The following is a 22,481-nucleotide window of genomic DNA, read 5'->3' on the forward strand; positions in this document are numbered from 1 at the left end:
TCACCACATACTCTGCTGCTAGTCACTTTACCCCTACCTGTATGTACAGTACATAGCTACCTTAATTACCTCGTAGCCCTGCACATCGACTTGGTACTAGTACTCCCTGTATATAGCCATGTATATATTTTCTACTCCCTATACAATTAGTTTACAAAGTATTAGGAATACCATCCTAATATTGTGTTGCACCCCCCACTCCCCCTTTTTGCCCTCAGAACAGCCTCAATTCATCAGGGCATGGACACTACAAGGTGTTGAAAGCGTTCCACAGGGATGCTGCCCCATGTTGACTCCAATGCTTCCCACAGTTGTGTCAAGTTTGTGGATGTTCTTTGGGTGGTGGACCATTCTTGATAAACACAGGAAAATGTTTAGCATGCAGTTCTTGATACACTGAAACAGGTCCGCCTGGCACCTACGACCATACGCCGTTCAAAGCCACTTAAATCTTTTGTCTTGCCCATTCACCCTCTGAATGGCACACATAAAAAATCATTCTATAACCTGTCTCCTCCCCTTCATCTAAATGGATTGAAATGGATTTAACAAGTGACATCAATAAGGGATCATAGCTTTCACCTGGTCAGTCTTTCATGGATAGTCATGTTATTTTCACAGTTTATTTCATCTTTAACTCTTTATTGTTGGAAAATAACTGGTAAGCAAGTGTTTCACTGTTAGGCTACAAAGCACACACACACACACACACACACACAGAGGAAAGTAAGCACACACACTGGAAAGTAATCAGCTACTTAACCCAACTAAACTAAGAACATTGTTTTTAAACACCAGTCTCCCAAAAGGTTTTACAACCATATTTGAGTGATGAGGGGTTTGGGAATTGAGGACGTATGCAAATAGACGGTGAGTCTGTTTATAAGCGTTTAATACACTTAGATGGAACAGTCCTTACATAATACAACACAAGAACAAGAGTTCTGGAGCTAGAAATAAGTAGTCACATCCCAAATGGCACTCACCCAATTCTCAATATAGTGCACTACTTTTGACCAGGAGTCCTGGTCAAAAGTAGTGCACTACAAAGGGAATAGGGTGCCATTTGAGCTACAGATCCATGTGTGTTTGAGAGAGAAGCTTTTGCCTAGTGAAGAGGTGACTCAGCCATTCTCGTGCTGTAGGGTAAAAATCTGGGACATGTGTATCCATAGAACCTGCTGAACATCAACAACTTTAACACCTTCACCTTTCAGACCTAATTTGCTCTGGAGACTATTAATGGTCTCAGGCCTCCACAACAAGGCCCACAAAGTCACCCATCCTGAAAACAACACAATTGATCATCTCAACATCGTATATCCATCTTAAAGAAATAAAAAAAACATTGTTTAAATATAGAACATTTTATTTCAATTTAGAGTAAATAGTGTTGAAATTCTGAAATAAGGTTTTAACACTGTACATGCCTTAATCCAGTGACAATGAAAAGCTTCCTTAAAAAGTATTTTTTTGTCATTTATTTTTCATATTTTCCCTTGTAAGAAATAGTTCAAGTATAAAAATTCCCAAGTGTAAAATAGCCCATCTGATGTATATTAAAAGCAATAGAAGCACAGCTATCCAAACCATGACAATGGCTGTACATTCTAATGTATAAAGCAAGCATTTTGCTAATTTGCCAGGATTTTTTTTGTCTTTTCCAACGGTTCTAAACACAGAGGCAGAATAACAGTCTGCACGCAAGTATGCCTGCATTTAAATAAAGTTTCATACAAAAGGCATTAATCTAGCCAATATTTAATGTTCTACGATTTCAAAAAGGCAAAAAGTATAATTGTACAGTGCACATACAGAATTGTATCTTAAATAAATCAACATTTTTGGTAGAGTATGTTAATAATAATACAACTAAATCTACTCAATAACTTATATGCCTTGAGATGAATACATAACAATAGTAATTCAGTACCGCCACTAAGCGCATAGAACATAGTCAACTCTGAAAATAAATATCTTAAATAGATCTCTTTTCTTACTCTCTTAAATAGCAACACAAATGTGAGGCACACAAAGAACCCCCAGATTCATGTCAAGTGCCTGCAGTCCCACCACCCCCTTTCTACATTCCCCACTGCCACCACTTTCCAGACCCACAGAAAGGAGCCCTGGAGTTGGGGTGTGTAGTCTGGGTAGAGGAGGAGTTGGTGAGGCTTAGAGGAATGGGTACAGGGCAAGGGCCAGGGGGTTGGTGAGGCTGTGAGGAGTGGGTACAGGACAAGGCCTAGGGGGTTTGGTTAGGGTTAGGATAGGAGGGCAGTGTATGTACCTGACACCAGCCCAGCCAGCCAGCTCTAGGACAGAGGACAGAGGTGGAAATGCTGACAGGTCCAGGCAGACAGACAGGCAGGCAGGCCAGAGGGGCCAGTTCCCAAATGGGCCCAGGGATTAAAATGTGACAGCTCAACAAATAAGCACAAGTGATGCGTTCTTTCCAGAGTGATCCATCTGTGTGGCGCTGGGCTAACTGTCCCACCCCCCTCCCCACCCGCAGCTGCTCCCCCCCTCTCTTTCACTCTGACTAGATCCCATTGCACAGAGCCAGAGGGGAACACGACTGAGCCCTTTGTCCTTTACCACTATGTACACAACTGTGTGTGTGTGTGTGCGTAATGTATGTGTTTGAGAGTAACTGATTTGGTGCTTCTCATTGTCTGAAAACCTTTCTTTCGGAGTTGCCTTCATATTGTTTGTGATGCCCTTTGAAGAGTTGATGAGTAGATGGCATTTTTGGTTATTCCTGCAGCTTTTTTGTCTCCTGGTGAACTGTTTGCTTTGCATAGGTCAAGAGATCAAGATACAGAGTCAAAAAAGGGACAATCAGCATCAGGAAGATATGTTCTTAACGCGTGACAAGACTTTCACCTTTTCTCCACAGTTATTTCAGCTCCTCCCTGACACACAGAGGTTGTCTTTACTAACACACTGGAAACTGGTCCATTTCCCTGATTATCACAACATTTACTTCAATGCACTTGACAAGACAGAACGACAAGAGTCCTCGAAATGTGATAATAAATATATGTTATAAGGGCTTCAGAACACAAAACACTTTGGGACACGTCTAAGTGTCCCGTAAAGAGAACGCTCTCTCTCTCTCTTCTATGTTAATGACAGCAATGGAACATACGGTCATGTTTTACACCAAGCTTAGTCGTTGCATTTATCTTCTATAAATAAATACTCTACTACAATTATAATAGTAATAATTATATTAATAACAACAATAATAATCATAAGGATATATCCACCTTACTTTGTTCTGTGAATTGGTAACGTTTACTCATTTTTTTGTGGGGGGTTTAAGCACAGCAAGTTGGAAAGCTACTGTATGGAGCTCCCACCTCACCACCACCATCTTAACGACTCCGTCACTTAACACGGCCCCTCTCTCTTCCTCCTCCTCCTCCTCCTTTCCTCTGCACAGCCAATCAGCCGTGGGCCTCCCATCCTCCTCGTGTCCAATGGCTGCAGTGGCTGCTATTGCATGCGATCAGCTTGCAGTTGCTGAGGCTGGTACTGACCGAAAGCTGCGGCTGCAGCGACGGCTGATCCCGGTGCGGCCGTAGGCAGGGGCTGCTGAACGTAGCCGTAACCGGCCGCAGTTATGTATCCGGCCGCTACAGGGGAGGCAGCGTAGGGATACTGCTCGTAGGCGGCAGCAGCGCTAGCCGCCATGGCGGCGGAATACTGTGCGTAGGCGGCTCCAGTGTAGTCGATGTATGGTGAGGAACCGGTGGAGGCAGAGGCTGCACTGGGCTGCATGGCATGAGGAATGACCATGGTGCTTGGCTGCATAAAGGCCTGAGGGTACACATAGTGAGCAGGGATCCTACAGGACAGAGACAGACAGGGAGTTAGAGGTAGAAATCACAGACCTGGCCTTACAAAGCCACTGATGGACAGCAGCAAACCCCAAGTTTAACAGCAGAACCAAACGCAACCAACCCAACCACACTGCGGCCAAGCGCCCCCCAATACATCAAGACACCAGTCAATAACACCACGGAGATGCCTGCAAGTAGCTATTAGAGATATAGGGTTGCCAAAATAGAGATCTCTCTGTGGGATAAAAAAAAATGGGTTGGTGAGAGGTGTTCAAAGCTCAGAGGGGTTTTGTCCTCTGATAAGGGATAGGAAGACATTTTGGGTTTTCAGTGACCCATTGATGCCGTCATGGAGAGACAATCCAGAGATGGCGAGAAGAGAGAACTTGGTTTGTGTGTGCTTGGTCACATGTGGATTTGGCCCTGGTGCCAGTCCTAGTTGGGAGGGGATAGGGAACAGAGAAGAGGAGGGAGGCTCACAGGCAGCGCTGGGAGGAAGAGAGGGGGAGAGGACATGAGATGAGGGGGGCATTGTGAAAATGTCACTGCCACTTTGACAGCTGGACAGTTTTCAAAAAGGACACTGCTGGCTGTTTCCCCCTCTGTGCTTAGACAAAGAGCCCCGGGCCGGGCGCTAGGCTAGCTGCACTCAGAGGGACGTTTTCATTAAATAAGCAATCAGGAACAATGAGCACATTCAGCCCTTCGTGACATATCCCGGCCGTGAGGCTCGGCTCGCTAGGCTCTCTAGCGCGATCTGCTAGGATGATGATGGTCGTTTGGGAAAGTTACACTATTGTTTTGGTGGAGGAAACCTTGATGGGGAAATCACAAATGACATTCCTCAAAAATACTAAACTGGTGTTAATTGGAGTCAAGTTTATGATTCAGTAAGAGAAGACTGAGTAACCTAATCAGTGTTATGACAATGATTGACAATCACTTTTATATTGACTTACCACCATTTGTCAGTATTGGGTTTCAATGAGTTGTGGTCTGGTGTGGATTTGTAATGGTCTGGAATGATGCGCATGGTGTGATGTTGTCAACAAGTCATTCAAATCTCTTCAGAAACAACCTAACAATTGATCGGACCAAATAAATACTGACATCAATCAAGCCAATAAGAAACAAGATGGAGAGCGGAATCTTTTGTACAGTCAAACAGTTTGGAATCTGGATTGGAGAAACCAAAGACAAGATCTATCGTGGCAACCCTATTGTCAGCACTCCACTATCCAACCAATCACATCTCAAAACACTGGCCCCAACGAGGAAACAGGAAGAAAAAAAAAACAGCAATTCTACAAGAAAAAGACGTCAAAGACAAAAAATTCAAAACAGTCCACATGGATAACCAACACAGCACAAACACTCACTGAAAGAAACAAAAAGGAAAGAATAAATACATTAAAAGAAAAATAAAAGATCAAGTACAGCTCTATCACTCAGGGGTCAGGGGTGCTCCTATGACATCACATCGCAGATGCCTCAGCCTGGCCTGCTGGCACGCTGCTGTCTCAGCAGTGTTACAGTCACAATACAAGGTGGAGACACACACACTGGACAATGCACAACAAAACAAAACGTAACACACACACACTGGATGTACACATACATAAAACGTGTACGCACACACGGGCCACTACAAAGAAAAACTCTCTCAAACACACAAACACACACACAAACACACACGCAAACACACGCGCAAACACACGCGCAAACACACACACAAACACACACACAAACACACACACACAAACACACACACACACACAAGCACACACACAAACACACACACAAAGGATGGTTTCATAACAAAACAACAAAATGCAGTGTCCACTGAAAAACACATGTCAAAGCTGACCATTGTTGTGCCTCCCCATTACTAGCTATAATAAGATATGCGATGCATCCCCACAGGGTCAAAAGCAGGGCACTATACAGGTAATAAGGTACCATTCAGGATGGAAGCATGATGTCAAAAGTTGGATCAAACAGGTATTTTGAAATGCTGTTTTCATCTCTTTTCGGAAAAACGATTATTTCTTACAGTATGGGGAAAAACGGCACAAAAAGAAGCTCTTTCATACCACATATAATATATGTTATGCAGTGTTACAACACACAAGAAAGATGCTTCTTTTTAATAGCACTATATTTGCAATTGTAGAGAATGAAATGACAGCATTGAGCTGGTATGTTTAGATGATGGTGAATTTTATTTGTATTATATTTACTGTGCCATGCGAAAGTATTCGGCCCCCTTGAACTTTGCGACCTTTTGCCACATTTCAGGCTTCAAACATAAAGATATAAAACTGTATTTTTTTGTGAAGAATCAACAACAACTGGGACACAATCATGAAGTGGAACGACATTTATTGGATATTTCAAACTTTTTTAACAAATCAAAAACTGAAAAATCGGGCGTGCAAAATTATTCAGCCCCTTTACTTTAAGTGCAGCAAACACTCTCCAGAAGTTCAGTGAGGATCTCTGAATGATCCAATGTTGACCTAAATGACTAATGATGATAAATACAATCCACCTGTGTGTAATCGTATAAATGCACCTGCACTGTGATAGTCTCAGAGGTCCGTTAAAAGCGCAGAGAGCATCATGAAGAACAAGGAACACACCAGGCAGGTCCGAGATACTGTTGTGAAGAAGTTTAAAGCCGGATTTGGATACAAAAAGATTTCCCAAGCTTTAAACATCCCAAGGAGCACTGTGCAAGCGATTATATTGAAATGGAAGGAGTATCAGACCACTGCAAATCTACCAAGACCTGGCCGTCCCTCTAAACTTTCAGCTCATACAAGGAGAAGACTGATCAGAGATGCAGCCAAGAGGCCCATGATCACTCTGGATGAACTGCAGAGATCTACAGCTGAGGTGGGAGACTCTGTCCATAGGACAACAATCAGTCGTAAATTGCACAAATCTGGCCTTTATGGAAGAGTGGCAAGAAGAAAGCCATTTCTTAAAGATATCCATAAAAAGTGTTGTTTAAAGTTTGCCACAAGCCACCTGGGAGACACACCAAACATGTGGAAGAAGGTGCTCTGGTCAGATGAAACCAAAATGGAACTTTTTGGCAACAATGCAAAACGTTATGTTTGGCGTAAAAGCAACACAGCTCATCACCCTGAACACACCATCCCCACTGTCAAACATGGTGGTGGCAGCATCATGGTTTGGGCCTGCTTTTCTTCAGCAGGGACAGGGAAGATGGATGGAGCCAAATACAGGACCATTCTGGAAGAAAACCTGATGGAGTCTGCAAAAGACCTGAGACTGGGACGGAGATTTGTCTTCCAACAAGACAATGATCCAAAACATAAAGCAAAATCTACAATGGAATGGTTAAAAAATAAACATATCCAGGTGTTAGAATGGCCAAGTCAAAGTCCAGACCTGAATCCAATCGAGAATCTGTGGAAAGAACTGAAAACTGCTGTTCACAAATGCTCTCCATCCAACCTCACTGAGCTCAAGCTGTTTTGCAAGGAGGAATGGGAAAAAATGTCAGTCTCTCGATGTGCAAAACTGATAGAGACATACCCCAAGCGACTTACAGCTGTAATCACAGCAAAAGGTGGCGCTACAAAGTATTAACTTAAGGGGGCTGAATAATTTTGCACGCCCAATTTTTCAGTTTTTGATTTGTTAAAAAAGTTTGAAATATCCAATAAATGTCGTTCCACTTCATGATTGTGCCCCACTTGTTGTTGATTCTTCACAAAAAAATACAGTTTTATATCTTTATGTTTGAAGCCTGAAATGTGGCAAAAGGTCGCAAAGTTCAAGGGGGCCGAATACTTTTGCAAGGCACTGTAACTAGGCAAGTCAGTGAAGAACAAATTCTTATTTACAATGACGGCCTATCCCGGCAAAACCTTAACCCGGACGACGCTGGGCCAATTGTGCGTCGCCTGTGGGACTCCCAATTACGGCCGGTTGTGATAGACCCTGGAATCGAACCAGGGTCTTCAGTGAAGCCTCTAGCACTGAGATGCAGTGCCTTAGACCGGTGCACCAGTCAGGAGCCCAAGAAACATGATGTTGTTGGAAATAAAGGTTGCATCCTAAATGGCACGCTATTCCCTTTCGACCAGCCCATAGGGATCTTTTTAACAGTAGTGCACTATACAGGGGATTGAGTATCATTTGGGATGCATCCAAAGTATGAAGAAGACAGAGACGTTAAAATGGCCCATGATTGTTGGCCTGCATTAGACTGTTTGAAGCAATCACTGCCCAAGAGTTTCATCCCAATGTTATTTTTCCATAAATATATAGCAAAGTGCCAATAAGTCCGACACAAGTACGGTTTCCATAAGTAGTCATGACGACATTCCTGTAATGTGGATCTGGTCTCAGACATGCTCTTTGTTGCCTGGCCTCATGTATGATTGACAGGAGAGGCTGAAGGCTGGGCCCCAGCTATTTTCTGCTTGCCTGTCATCTTACTGTGGTATGTTCCCCACCCCTAGAACTCATCTGGGCTCATATCCCACCCTACCTTTATTTACTTCCTCTATCTTGTCCTTCTCCCTCTCCCCTTCGTAAACTCATTCAACATTAGACTACTACAACCTGTTTCTCCATCTCCAACAGCATAAACCTCTTATATGTTGGTAAATGCTGTGTCACCTAACAAACAAAACACACACACATCTGCCTGGATTCACTTCCGTAACGGTGCTGCTCATGGGAAGCACTGGCTACCCTCTGACTCCCATCTAAGTGCCCTCGTTTCCCTAGAGATACAAGCAAGGTAAAAATACTAGGGTTACTGTGTGTCTCAATGCTCTGTGTAAATATATTATCTTTCTGTCTGGAACTTTGCGGTCGGTAAAGTTCAAGGCTAAATAAAGGTCTGTTTCAATCACATGTCAGATGGGTGACATCTTCGACCAGAGGGGGAAGAGTGGAGGGGTGGCGGGGCGTTTAGCAGTACACACCTGTTGCTCTCCGACACATTAGAACCATTGGGATTCTGTTGCATCAGGAGCTGAGGAACAGCCAGTCATGCTACAGATAAATGTGAGAAGCGTAGAGGGGCGACATGGTGCTATAATAATAACAATGGATCTGGTTGCTACAGCCTCAAACAGTAGCCTGATCCCAGACCTGTACGTACTGCCATTTACCTAGTACCCATCAGAGGAGGCTGGTGGGAGGAGCTATAGGAGGATGGGCTCATTGTAATGGCTGGAATTGAATCAATTGAACAGAGTGAAACTAGATTTCCATATGTTTGATGTGTTTGATACCGTTCCATTCATACTATCCCAGCCATTACAATGAGCCCGTCCTCCTATAGCTCCTCCCACCAACCTCCTCTGATTTATACCCATCTATCAAGCCTCCTACATGTGTTGGGATCATATCATTGGTGAGACTTATACCTAGTGGTGTGATAGCCATGGAGCTGGTTGCTACCCTCCCACAGCTGTGCCCATCGATGTCTGCTTCCCAATGGCACCCTTTTCCCTATATAAATTGCCCTTTCATCAGGGCCCTAGTAGTGATCTATACAGGGAATACAAATGTGCCATTTGGGACAAATCCTTTGTCTGCAGCCTTGGGCCTTCTACATGTGTTGGAAAGCACAGGTGGCACATAGGTGGCACTGTCTGGATGTCTGTGGCCCTTTAAACCTCCCTGGGGCCTCCAGCCTCCATGTGTTGGGGCCTCCAGCCTCCATGTGTCCGGGCCTGCTGTTTTTAAAGAGTGTCCCATCCCATCATGACGGAGCGAGCCCCAGACCCCCTGCCCAGCCCCCCGCCCCACTACCAGTGCAGGCTTCATGCGACTGCAGCGTCAGCACTTCAGCCTTTGTGAGGCACAATGGAGAAGCTTGTTTTCCTTAACGCCGCAGGCCCATGTGATGAAAGCTTGTTCAGAGGCTGTGGCATCCAGACATTTGTTTGTGTCACAGTAGAGACTCTGGTGCACTGCTCTACCACTGGACTGGACTACACACGAAAGGACACACACAAGCGAACATGTGTGCGCACACATACAATAGTTTCGTCAGACAAATACAAACAAACACACACTAAGAAACACACATTAGTAGGTGTTCTGCTTCAACTAAACTACTAGCCTTGGATGACTTTCCCTCATCTGTCACCAGTGTCCTGTAAGGGATAAGGTTAGTGACTACTGTCAATTTACAGTCTTGTCATGGACCTCTCACTGTTCTCTTCTTTGTCATCTCTGAATGAGAAACAGCAGCTCTCCTGAGAGTCGGCCCTGAAGTATACCATATACTAGATAGATGAGAGAGGGAGAGAAAATAAGAGAGAATAAGAGTTAGAAGAGACAAAGACCATGTGGCACATGCCCTTGGTGGATTGAGAAAGAGGGAGAGAGAGAGAGAATATGCTAATCCTGGGAAATACTCCATTCTGGGTGAGTTTGAGAGGTTAGGTGTTAATGCAAGAGAATGAATAACACCAAGGTCCTAGAAATGTCTTGCTGTGAGCTGTTGATGGTTTTGGTAGGTTTGGTTTGGAGTAGGGGTGACAGGGGAATAATGAAAAAGCACACAGAAAACCATCCCTCACTCCAACACAGAACATAATGTTACCAAAGAAAAACTAAACCACAAGCTACAACACGAAAGCATCAAATCAAATAAAGACATTTTAAAAAGACTTTGCTCCCCCTGGCAAAGTCAACACTCTTCCACAAAATAGGGAAAGAACATCCCAAATATCATTAAACCAGTTTTTTTGGGTCATTAAATAGACAGCACACGGTTTAGCTATGAACACCACTTCATAACAGTAAAAATAAAGTCAAAAGCACACAAAGCTCTAATTGCTATTCAAAATAAGTTAAAACTCAAAACCAAAATTAAAAACCAACAAACATGCATCTATAATCACCATTTGAGCTTGTTTGTGTGCATTTGAAATTACAGGTAATTCCCTGGTCTGATCTGTGACATGCCCACAGAACTAATCCTGAAACCACCAGTTATCTTAACCTGTATCGAGCCTGTCGGACCAGAGAGAGATAGATAACATTGAGTCATTGAGGCTCTAACTTTCCATTAGTTGTACTCAACACACACACACACACACACATGCATACACACACATGCATGCACACACGCTCATACTATGAACACACTTTCTCTTTCACTCACACAAACCTTACATTGATATGGTGGTCAACTTTGTAGTCAGTGATAAAAAGAAAGAGGACTTGTGAAACTGTTTTTTTTCCTCAACATAATTATCATGCACTGTAATCATGTAAGTATGGAGAAAAACAGGACTAAGCACAAAACAATTCCATAAACAGATTATATAAACATACATGTCATTGTATGAACATGTCTAACAATGCCAGACTTTCGCCAAATGAGGGACATCACTGCTAATATATTATAAATAACAGATTCAGTGAGGTAACTCGAGTGAGGTTTCATATAGGTTTTCACTGATGAGGTCATTTGTTAATGTATACTCATCAACACCCAACCATCCCCTCAACGCACACAAAGAAGCATCAGTACTTACCCATAAGGCCTTTGGATAAAGGCAGGATGGATTTGTGGAACACCAAAAGTGAAACCTGGAAGGAGATGAGGTATGGTCAAATTAATTAATGATCTTATTTATGTCATTGTGAGTGCCAAATGGCACCCTATTGCCTTTTTATTGCACTACTTTTGACCAGGACTCATAGTAGTGCACTATATAGGGAATAGGGTGCCATTTGGGGTGCAATTATTCAGTTCATTCTAGACACATCGGGACATCCTGAATCATGTATTGAACACATTCATTTGACATATTTATGTGACATAATGATTAATAAGCCTTGGAATCATCATGAAAGTATTCTGCACCAGGCATGATTTGCGAGGGAAAAATGTGTACGATATGGAAATAAAAATACGATGAGACCTGGGGCATGTTCTATAGAACAAACAGCCTCAATGTTTTCAGAACATTACCATACAGAACCGGTACGGTTGCTTCCTACTGAGTTAAGTATACTTCCGCTATAGGTATCTCTCTATGTGACTGTGTGAGTGTGTTTACCTGGCTGCATCACCCGTGGCTTGGCCCCCAGGTACGCCAGGTTGACGTTGGCTTTCCTGCCGTCGATGATGGGGTTTGGATCTTTACAGGCCCTGTCTGCAGCCGAGCGGTCCGCCATCGTCACCTGCAGGGACACACAGAGAGGGTTGACAGAGCACAGGTAAGAAGTGGTGAAGGAGAAGTGTGAGGGGTTGGTAAACATGTACGATAAAGACTCACCAATGTTAATATTCATTAGCTAAAGGGAGGCAAATATTAGAGAAAATATGGATATCACACACAACCCGACTGTCAGTCAATATTTTGAAAATAAAGATAACCACCACTACTTATAGTAAGTTGAGATCTATGGTCTTGGGTAGGCTCTAAGCTCCTGATGACTTATTTCCTTGTTTTCCAGAGTAGAAGCTAGATATAACGCCATCTCTGACCATAGATACTCATCCATTCAAAATAATTGGACAAGTTTACCTGTGACTATAAGCACGTTGAGAGTAATGACGATGTAAGAGTTTTTGGTGCTGTAATATGGTATTTTTCAAATAACCCGAGGAAAACCTCTCAACTCATCAAATTCTACAGGCTAATATTTCACATAGATGTGCTTAAAACTAAATGGCTGCAAGGAGAAAGGTACCATGACAGTAAACCCGTTTTATAGTTGCCCATCTGTCTCTTATTAATGCTCATAGACATCGACATGAGGTTCTGCTCATCATCTTCCCAGAACTCATCTTCTGAACATGTTAGTGCGGAACAGTGCGCGTGTGCGCCTATCGGTTGTTTTCAATGATAGAACGCTTCAAGCTGAAAACACAAGCCTACTTGTGAAAAACTTCAAATATTATGAAATAGTCCTACAGTAGCCTAACCAACACCCACTTTAACGATCACATGTGATTTACTGCCATTTGAAATAATGCAGGCCTTAGACAGACACTTGCACTTTGTGTAGGAAAGTTATGAAGAATAAATACTATATTGATACTTACGAATCCATACCCCCTGGACTTGCCGGTCTGTCGGTCGGTAATCACGACTGCTTCTTCAATTTCTCCAAACACTTCAAAATATTTCCTGAGACTGGAATCCGTGGTGTGGTATGGAAGACCCCCTACAAAAACCTTCGTGTAGGTCGTGTCCTTCTGCGTGGTGTGCATCTTCACCAATATTTCAGTGCAAAATAGTATAAACAGAAACAATCAAAAATATAGTGCAATATTTCCTTATCAGCTAGTTACGTTATTTATTAATATTGCTATAAAAACGAACAATAAGACATTTACCACTGGAGAGGCTTCAGGGAAATATCACAAACTCGACAAAAATCAAGATTCGAGGTAGATTATGTTTCGACACTTAAAAGAGATATGGAGCGGATTGTCCAAGCAATCGTCAGGTGTTTGCAACTCTTCTTCGTAACTGTCGTGACAAACTAAATATGTTTCGGACCCATTCCTAAAAGTGCTTCCCATAACTCCACCCAGTTCCAAGCCTGAGGGCGGTACTTGTGCGTGCATTGCTGCCCGCCCACATGCTCCCCTACACGCTCCAGCAAACAGCTGGGAAGCGGACACAATTAAAGATGCTTAGTGGTGATGAAGAATATACCATATTACCTACCACATGTTAAACCACCAGGAAAGTTATGGTCATTCGGTTTTTCATACCCCTAAAATGACATTTTCTTACAACAGTTGTATAGACTAGTGCTCACGGCAAGGTTTCAGCTACTTAATAACCCACAGTGTCACACACAAGACCCCATTATACTCCATGAAGACATAACTTAAAAAATGAAGGTCTTGGTTCTCTTCCTGTCCCAAGGGATACCTGGCAGCAGGTGGTCGGGTCAGAGAAGGCCCATTACGCATAGAGAGGAGACAGACAGTGGTCAGCCCAGGGACGCATGTGTTTTAGTGGCAGCAGCAGTTCAGCATGACCAATGCAGACAGGTGTAATCTCTGGGCCTCAAATGTCCTTGTAGAATAATGCAGTAGAGTGTTAGATTATATTTTGGACTATCATACACGTGATGCTGTTAAAATGATTATGCACAATGGGTAGGGACATAAATGTTTAGTTTTCTGGGCCCCTAATGTCTCATAGGAAGCCACTGATGACTGGACTGTTTTAAAACGCGTTTAGGAGTGACTTCAGCCGGGTGATGATGGAATTTATGATAACCTTTTTAGGTGGACTTGAAGGGAAGAGCGGTACGTGCGTAAATACGCGGCCAGGGCAATTGGGCACGCGCCCCGTGCAGGATCTGATTTTTCAAATAGGCTACTTATTCTTGTGATTATATACATCATACAAATAATAGGTTAAATTGTATATTTTAGTACAGCAGTGCCTTGAGGTCAGATGAATGTCAACTTGTGGGTCTTGTAGTGCCTGTGATAACTAAAATAGGCCTAATAGCAACTATAAGACTTTGTAAACTTTGTAAAACTGTTTACTTTTGTCTTTCATGAATGAATGTGGAAAATGATGATTCTCCCCCTGTTTTCCACGACAACTGTTCTGTAACGTTATACTGAGAAATCTGATACGGAACTATTGCCTAAATCCTTCATATGGTTCCACCTCTATGGACTAAGACAGCCATGGAGACACGCAGCCTACATAGGCCCTAATACTGGTGTGTGCCTGGTTGCTTGTAGCCTACAGTAATATTATGAGTTGCAAATTTGATGTGGCTGGCTAGCTGTCATAATTGTCATCTCCTCCATCACCGGAATGCAATAGCGTGAATTGCCACTGGACTCTTCTGTACCAAAACAAATCTATAGCCCTCTGCCTGGTCACTATTCCCTGCCGAAACCTGATAGAGCGACATTTCTGTATCTCGGTGGATCAGATACTATTTTATTCATGCGTGCCCACGCACCCTTTAAATTACAGCCCTGAGCAGAGCCGCCGAGTAGTGGTCCGTTTCAGGTTTCAGCGGCCACACAATGAAGATACCATCGAGTTGCGCCCCCTTGTTGTCTCCGTTCGCGTGCAACATGCCGACTAATCAGAATCCCCTTACATGTTGGCTAACAAAACGTAGCTACAGGGTCTCTGGTAAATCCTCATCAATGGTTATCCTTAAATCCCTTATGTGCATATATTTGATGTGTATAGGCCTATAGCATACATTTATAGGCTATAACATTGGGAGTGTGCCAAATGAGCCCTGTTAAATTAAATGCATAGCCTATATACTGTAGTATAGAGATATCCTTTAACGCAATGAATGCTATGTGAGTATGTAACTAACTAAATAAAAAAAAATGGAATTCCATTACAAATTCCATTCAGCATTCCACTTCAAGTTCACCATCCTTGACTATCAGGATAGGCTTCCAACTTGATTAAACAAGGGAGCGTTAGGAGGATGGTCATGTTTAGAAAATGTAAAAGTAATACTTAACCTGACATGTGATCAGACCTTGTAATTTTGGGAACTGAGACTAGATTTTTCACCAGTTGAAAAACACAGCAAACCTGTCAACCATATAACACCCAAAAGGTAATGATGGGTCATTTGGGAACAGTCAAACTAAGGTCGCAAGGGCTTAGTTTGCAGAAGATCTAGGTGCTGCTGTAGGCCCTCCTTGGTTGGGGACAGAAGCACCAGATCATCAGCAAACAGGAGACATTTGACTTCAGATTTTAGTAGGGTGAGGCCGGGTGCTGCAGACTGTTCTAGTGCCCTCGCCAATTCATTGATATATTTGTTGAAGAGGGTGGGGCTTAAACTGCATCCCTGTCTCACCCCCTCAGCCCTGTGGAAATATATATATATATATATATTTTTTTGCCAATTTTAACCACACACTTGTTTGTGTACATGGATTTTATAATGTTGTACGTTTTTCACCCCAACACCACTTTCCATCAATTTGTAGAGCATACCCGTATGCGAAATTGAGGCAAAAGCTTTTTTGAAACCAACATAGCATGATAAACTTTGCCTTTGTTTTGGTTTATGTTTGTTAGTTAGTGTTCTGTATGTTTTATAATACCATCAACCCCACAGGCCTTTTTGTGTTGGATGGTTGGTTTTTTGTCCTGTAGTTCATTCAATGTAATTGAAGAATCCAGTGGGTTCTGGTAGTCTTTAATAGTTGATTCTAAGATTTGTTTTTGATCATGTATATTTGTTATAAAGCCAAAAAGATTGGATGCGTGGTTTATCCATACATCTCCATTTTGGATAGATAACTGTTTGTGTTGTTTGTTTAGAGTTTTCCAATTTTCCCAGAAGTTGTTTGATTCTGTGGATTCTTAAATTACATTGAGCTGATTTCTGATGTGCTGTTCCTTCTTTTTCTATGCTGTATTTCTGTATTATTTTAGTGATTCACCATAGTGAAGGCGTAGGCTCAGGTTTTCTGGGTCTCTGTTTTTGATTGGACAGGTTTCTCAATTTCTTTCTTTGGTTTATGCATTCTTCATCAAACCATTTGTCATTGTTGTTAATTTTCTAAGGTTTTCTGCTCAACATTTTTTAATTTGTTAGGGAAGCTGAGAGGTCAAATATACTGTTTAGGTTTTCTACTGCCAAGTTTACACCTTCACTATTACAGTGAAACGTTTTGTACAGGAAATTGTCTAAAAGGGATTGAATTTGTTGTTGCCTAATTGGTTTTTGGTAGATTTCCACGCTATTTTCCTTCCTTCCAAAAAAAAATGTTTACCCCTTTTTCTATCCAATTGGTAGTTACAGTCTCGTCTCATCGCTACAACTCCAGTACGGACTCGGGAGAGGCGAAGGTTGAGAGCCGTGCATCCTCCGAAACACAACCCACCACTGCTTCTTGACACAATGTCCACTTAACCCTCAAGCCAGCCACACCAATGTGTCAGAGGAGACACCGTACACTATTATTGTTTTTTCTTTGAAGTAAATTTAGCCCACTTTTGCTAAAATAGAAAATATAGTCTACTGATGGTGCCTTGAATACCATGTCAGCGTGCACCGCCCCATGAGTCTCCCGGTCGTGGTCGGCTGCAACAGAGCCAAATGTGGAGTCTCCCGGTCGTGGTCGGCTGCAACAGAGCCTGGACTCGAACCCAGAATCTCTAGTGGCACAGCTAGTACTGTGATTCAGTGACTTAGACCACTGCGCCACTCGGGAGGCCATCTATAGTATTTCTTAATATTATTCAGTTCCTTTGGCTTTGATGCCTAATGATTGAGCATAACTCTGTTCAAGTAGTGTGATTTTGCTGTGATCTGATAGGGGTGTCAGAGGACAGACTGTGAATGCTCTAAGAGACTCTGGGTTGAGGTCAGTGATAAAGTAGTCTACAGTACTACTGCCAAGAGTGAGCTATAAGTGTACCTACCGTAGGAGTCCCCTCAAAGCCTACCATTGACTATGTACATATCCAGCATCCGACAGAGCTGCAGGAGTTGTGATCCATTTTTGTTGGTTATGTTGTCGTAGTTGTATCTAAGAGGGCATATGGGGGAGGGAATGCTGTCACCTCCAGGTAGGTGTTTGCCCCCCTGTGTGCTGAGGGTGTCGGGTTCTTGACTCTCTCTCTCATTTCAATTGCTTATTTACATTAGGGACAGATACAATGAATGTCCGACCATCCTATGCATTACACCACCACACAGAAGCTTACAATAATTCCCAGTGCTTGTCCCCAAATTAACATTAAAGTAATAAAACCTACTTTTTAGACACTATAGTGAAAACACCAAGATACTCTTACATATGATAATGACACCAAAGCCTTTCTGCAAGTGAACTATAATGAACAGTGCTGAAGAAGTCATTTAATTCCATGGAAACACCGCCATCTTGTGTCTAAAACAGCTTTCAACTCAACGTTCACCATTGGGGGGGGGTCCCTTTTTTAAATTAATGGAAAATAAATATCTTCATTATTTCAATTTCAAATAATAATATTGCCCACCTTTATACAGTATGATTTTGCATCGTAAAGTAAACCCTCAGAGATCTCTTCTCTTTATACCACGTACTTCAAACAAGTCTTAGAAACAGACTGTATGCACATACACTTGGCTCTTTTGTATACAAAAACACAAATAGACATCACTGATCTCTCTCTCCCTCACCTCACCTGCCCACTCTTCCTCTAATTCCCCCTGCACCATCTCTCTATGCTCTCCCTCCCTCTCCCTCCTTCTCAGACACACTGGGCTCCAATAGACAGATAAGGTGCTCCCAGCCAGGTGCTAGAATTGCTCCTCAGCTTGCTCAGTCTGTTGAAATGTGGAGTCATTCTCCATCTCAAGAGAGGCTGAGAGAAGCTGCCCACTGAGCCCACTTATGACTCCCTCTCCCCCGCCCTCCCTGACCACTCCACTCCCTCCATCCCCTCCTCCTTGAGTCTGAGTTGGGTCTGGATCCAGTGGCTCCTGCTGGATCCCTCTTGGGCTGGGTGGGGTCTCAGGGGCATCAGGGGCGTGGAGGACCTCCACAGGGCTGACTATGTCCCCCTCTCCGGATGTTGATGCAGCTTCTGGGTCATGGACACCAGCTGATTTAGGCCTCAGGTTCACGTTCAGCTCCTCCTTGTTGAGATGAGAGAGAAAACAAATAAATATTCAAGATATACACACACAGGTCATATTCAAGGTACACAGGTCATATTCAAGATACACACACAGGTCACATTCAAGGTACACAGGTCATATTCAAGATACACACACAGGTCATATTCAAGGTACACAGGTCATATTCAAGATACACACACAGGTCATAAGCAAGGTACACATGTCATATTCAAGATACACACACAGGTCATATTCAAGGTACACAGGTCATATTCAAGATACACACACAGGTCATATTCAAGATACACACACAGGTCATATTCAAGATACACAAGTCATATTCAAGGCAGATATAGTTAAAGTTGGTCCCCATTTAACCTCCTAAACTCAGTTTTCCCTTATTCCCCTCACATTCATATGTTTCATGATTTCATAATCCTCACCTTCCGTTCCTCCTCCACCTGTCTCATCCTCTCCTCCATGTCCACTTGGCTGGTGACAGACTGGTCCCTCTTGCCCTTCAGAGACTCCAGGTGAGGGGTAGGCCTACGTTTGGGTGTCTCTCTGTCATCAATCTGACCGTACACACACAGCAATTAAACCATGAGTTACACACTCCAACAACACATATTAGGTAAACACTCATATACTGTAGTTAATGTGTAAATAACTCATAAAATATCATCTCTTCAATACAGAGTGACTGTCATTGGTATATTGACATAGTCAATCAGTTCTGCACTCACTTCCATAAGATGACAGCAGTTTTATAAATAACCAGGAAACTAATTAAGAGACTATCCAACCAGGCCGCAGTCTTATGATGACAAGAGGTTATGGAACTCCTCCTCTCTCCTGATTCTGACGCCACCATAGAGGGTGAGACAACATGAAGCTACACTTTGCTCTGCCCCACCATTAGACCTGACCGGTACCCACCATGATGTTGTATGCCTCGCTGCTGGACCTCTCCCTGGGCTGGGCGATGATGCCTTGGCTCAGAAGCTGTTCCAGAATCTCACTGGACCTGAGTCTCTCACCACTCTCCTGGGCCAGGCCAGGAATGTGGGCTGAGTGGGAGACACACACAAATAGGTCTCTGACGAGTACAAGATACACACACTCTCTCACACACACACCACCACACACACACACACACACCGACCTCTTACCTGCCAGTGGTGATAGTTTCCTGGGTACAGCCCCCAGTAAGGTGGGAACCTCACCAGTGTCCAGGACCACTCCACTGTCTGTGGTTAACTTTGACACTGCAGAGTCGCCCCTACAGCCTTGTTTACTCACTGTGTCATCCTGTTGGGAGAATTACAACGTCAAACTCAAATGCATAGTGTCTTAGATGTTTTGACAGGTGCAATAATACAAAGTGTATCATATTTATTTCTAGATCAAGTCACCAAATAGTTTGACTAAAAAGAAAGACTGCCACTAGGCTATCAGTAGGCCCCCGCAAATCAAATAAGGGAATCAATTGAGAGGAAAAGTGCTCTGACGCGCATCACGCCGGATGTGTGCCATTCCATTCCAAAAGTCTTCCACTTTGCCTTCTGTATTACACATGTTCATAACATTGTGATTACAGTTTTTAAATAGGAATCGAAATTAGGAACTGCAGGCAGCGTACCTCTCCTCCGTCCAACTCGCTTGATCTCATGGGCTCGACCACCGTGAACCTGGAGCTGCCGCATCCCATATTTACTTTCAAGAGAACAGTGGTCGGCTAGAAGTTTTCTTTTTGATATACCATTAATAGAGCATTTGGCGGGATATTAACGCAAAAGGAACCTCTCAATCAGTCGCATTCCTTCACACTTTCCAAGATAGCGCGACCCATGTCGCCATGGACTCTCTGCGTTACCATGGGCCGTTGCTACAATAAATCTGACCTGGTTAAAGAGGTGACACCCCCTGGATAGTCAGTAGGTGTCCGGGTACACTCAATCAATTGTCCACCAAATAAGTCCAATTCCAAATGGTTTTAGGCTTGTAGTGGCCCCTGTGCAAGCAGGTTTTGGCTCCAACCCAATCTCTTGACTTGAAATTGAAAGCATAAACACAAGAAAAAATACGTTCACAAAATAAAAATGTGTAATATATGTTCTGTTATTGGTGTAACACACAACATAGATATATTATAGCTTGCATCAGCGACTTCAGCCATGCCCAGAGAGACAGGTGGCAACATTCTAATTCCCAAAGGAGCTGAGAGGAGAGAGCAGGGCCAGGGGTTCCTGTGCTGAAGTGTTGGCGGTGAATATGCAGAGCTCTTAGCCTCCAGGCTGTCCCCCAGGGTGAACAGGTTCATATGCACGGTCTCCAGGGTCTTCCTGTATATCTGGTTACAGATAGACAATACCCAGTTATCAAGCATTTAAATATGTTATGTTGTTGATATAGTCAAGATAACCTTTTTCCAAGACAAAAAAGGATCATGTCTTTCATACCCATAACCACAAGGAGGCAATATTGAGGTGTGTGTGGTGTTGCTGTCATAGAACAGTTAGGTGCCATATGTTCACACTGTTAGATCCAGAGAAGGTATGTTTTAGCAGATTCATTTGTCATCTTCACTACTGTGAGGGATAACTCACTGAGAGAGGAGGAGTTTCTTCTGCAGGCCAAAAGTGTTCTTCCTCAGGTTCTTGGTCTCCTGCAGAAGAGCAATGTGGGGCTGGAGGGGTAGCACTGGGTTAGGGCAGCCACACATACATACTGACAACAAACAATTAACATTGTATTGTTAACATGAAACTGTTATAGGATGAGAGAAGGCAGGTGACAGACAGACGCATAGATAGACAGACAGACAGACAGACAGACAGACCTGGTCCATGCAGAGCTCGTAGTTGGCCCTCTGGGCCAGGATGTCCAGCCGGGTGTGGACCAGCTGCTGCTCAGAGCCAGAGCTCATGATCTGTCTCTCCACCTTCTGCATATCCTTGACCAGGACCACCACTGTCTCCTTCACCTGGGGACAGGTTAAAAGGTCAGTTACAGGTCAGTCAATTTATCTCATTAGTATCACTATTCACCAAGCACAATGGCAATTGTGAATTGTTTACATTGATAAACTATGACTATTATTTTCTACAGTGTGTTTTGCATAATTCTTATGTAGAACTCTTTAGGTCTCTGTTAGGCTTACACAACGTTTCACAACAGTGTGAATGTTGTCAGAAATGCCAAGAGATCACAAGGCAGGTCGCAACTGGATGGCAGATGAGTGAGCAACATGGCTAGGACCAGGACAGCTGAACACTAACCTTCTGTTTCTCCCACTCTAGGGCATCCCTGGTGGCGCTCAGCTCATTCAGCCTCTTCCTCAGGCCGAAGACAGTGGCACAGCGCTGGGTCTCCAGAGCCTTCATCAGCTACACCAACAGTGATACACACAGCGAGTCAGACATACAGGAATGACACAGACATATCTTTGTCAAACATAAACAGTCTGTACCAGTCTTTCTGTCAATCACTTGCCAAATAAGACACTGATATAGCGTTGAATGCAGTTCATGTACATACAGTCAACATAAGGAGGAGCATACAAAACTATGTTCCAGCCTGTACTATACCTTGGAGATTCCCACGGAAGTAAGCAGTTTCTCTGCTGTCTGCTTCAGTTTTTTGCAGTAAGCAACCACTGATCATAGGTCAGAGTTCTGGGAAAGAGGATGGAGAGAGGGTTTATCATATAAATCGCTAAAGTAGTGAAACTTTCCGGCTTTTCGTTTCCCCTCCAACTAGACTAAAAAGTTTTAGGTAGGACAATATGACCCGAGGGACAGATGTTCATGCTCATTGATTGATTGATTGATCTATTGATTGATTAACTCACCCCTTGACGATGTGGCAAGGCTGGTACTTGTAGCCCAGGTTGGGCAACTGGAGGTCAAAGGTCAGACAGTGTTCGTTGAGCTTCACAGCTTGTCCCTTGTCCATGTGGTGGGACATCATTGGGTGAGCACGTCCTTCAGAGAGCTACAGGTAGAGTGAGGACATAATGCATTCAAATACAGT

General features: G+C 43.3%; 2 protein-coding genes across 3 annotated transcripts; both read right to left on the minus strand.

Moving 5' to 3' along the window:
- Window positions 1-881: 881 nt before the first annotated feature.
- On the minus strand, window positions 882-13,410 carry LOC139392069 (RNA-binding protein 24-like). 2 transcript variants are annotated; one of them, XM_071139757.1, is made up of 5 exons: window positions 13,207-13,338; window positions 12,913-13,080; window positions 11,921-12,044; window positions 11,393-11,447; window positions 882-3,853 (listed from the first exon to the last, which is right to left on the minus strand). In XM_071139757.1, the coding sequence occupies exons 2-5, from the start codon at window positions 13,078-13,080 to the stop codon at window positions 3,502-3,504; spliced, it is 699 nt and encodes a 232-aa protein (XP_070995858.1). In that variant the 5' UTR covers window positions 13,207-13,338; the 3' UTR covers window positions 882-3,501. The 2 variants fall into 2 exon arrangements, with proteins under 2 accessions (XP_070995858.1, XP_070995857.1); XM_071139756.1 differs by having other exon boundaries at window positions 12,913-13,410.
- Window positions 13,411-18,125: 4,715 nt separating this feature from the next.
- On the minus strand, window positions 18,126-20,250 carry LOC139391585 (stathmin domain containing 1). The gene is made up of 5 exons (XM_071138962.1): window positions 20,089-20,250; window positions 19,619-19,757; window positions 19,386-19,516; window positions 18,890-19,021; window positions 18,126-18,464 (listed from the first exon to the last, which is right to left on the minus strand). Exons 1-5 carry the CDS (start codon window positions 20,155-20,157, stop codon window positions 18,126-18,128), a joined length of 810 nt encoding a protein of 269 aa, XP_070995063.1. The 5' UTR covers window positions 20,158-20,250.
- Between the last annotated feature and the right edge of the window lie 2,231 nt (window positions 20,251-22,481).

This window comes from Oncorhynchus clarkii, chromosome 32 (assembly GCF_045791955.1).
Source record: "Oncorhynchus clarkii lewisi isolate Uvic-CL-2024 chromosome 32, UVic_Ocla_1.0, whole genome shotgun sequence".
In the NCBI taxonomy this organism is placed as follows: Eukaryota; Metazoa; Chordata; class Actinopteri; order Salmoniformes; family Salmonidae; genus Oncorhynchus; species Oncorhynchus clarkii.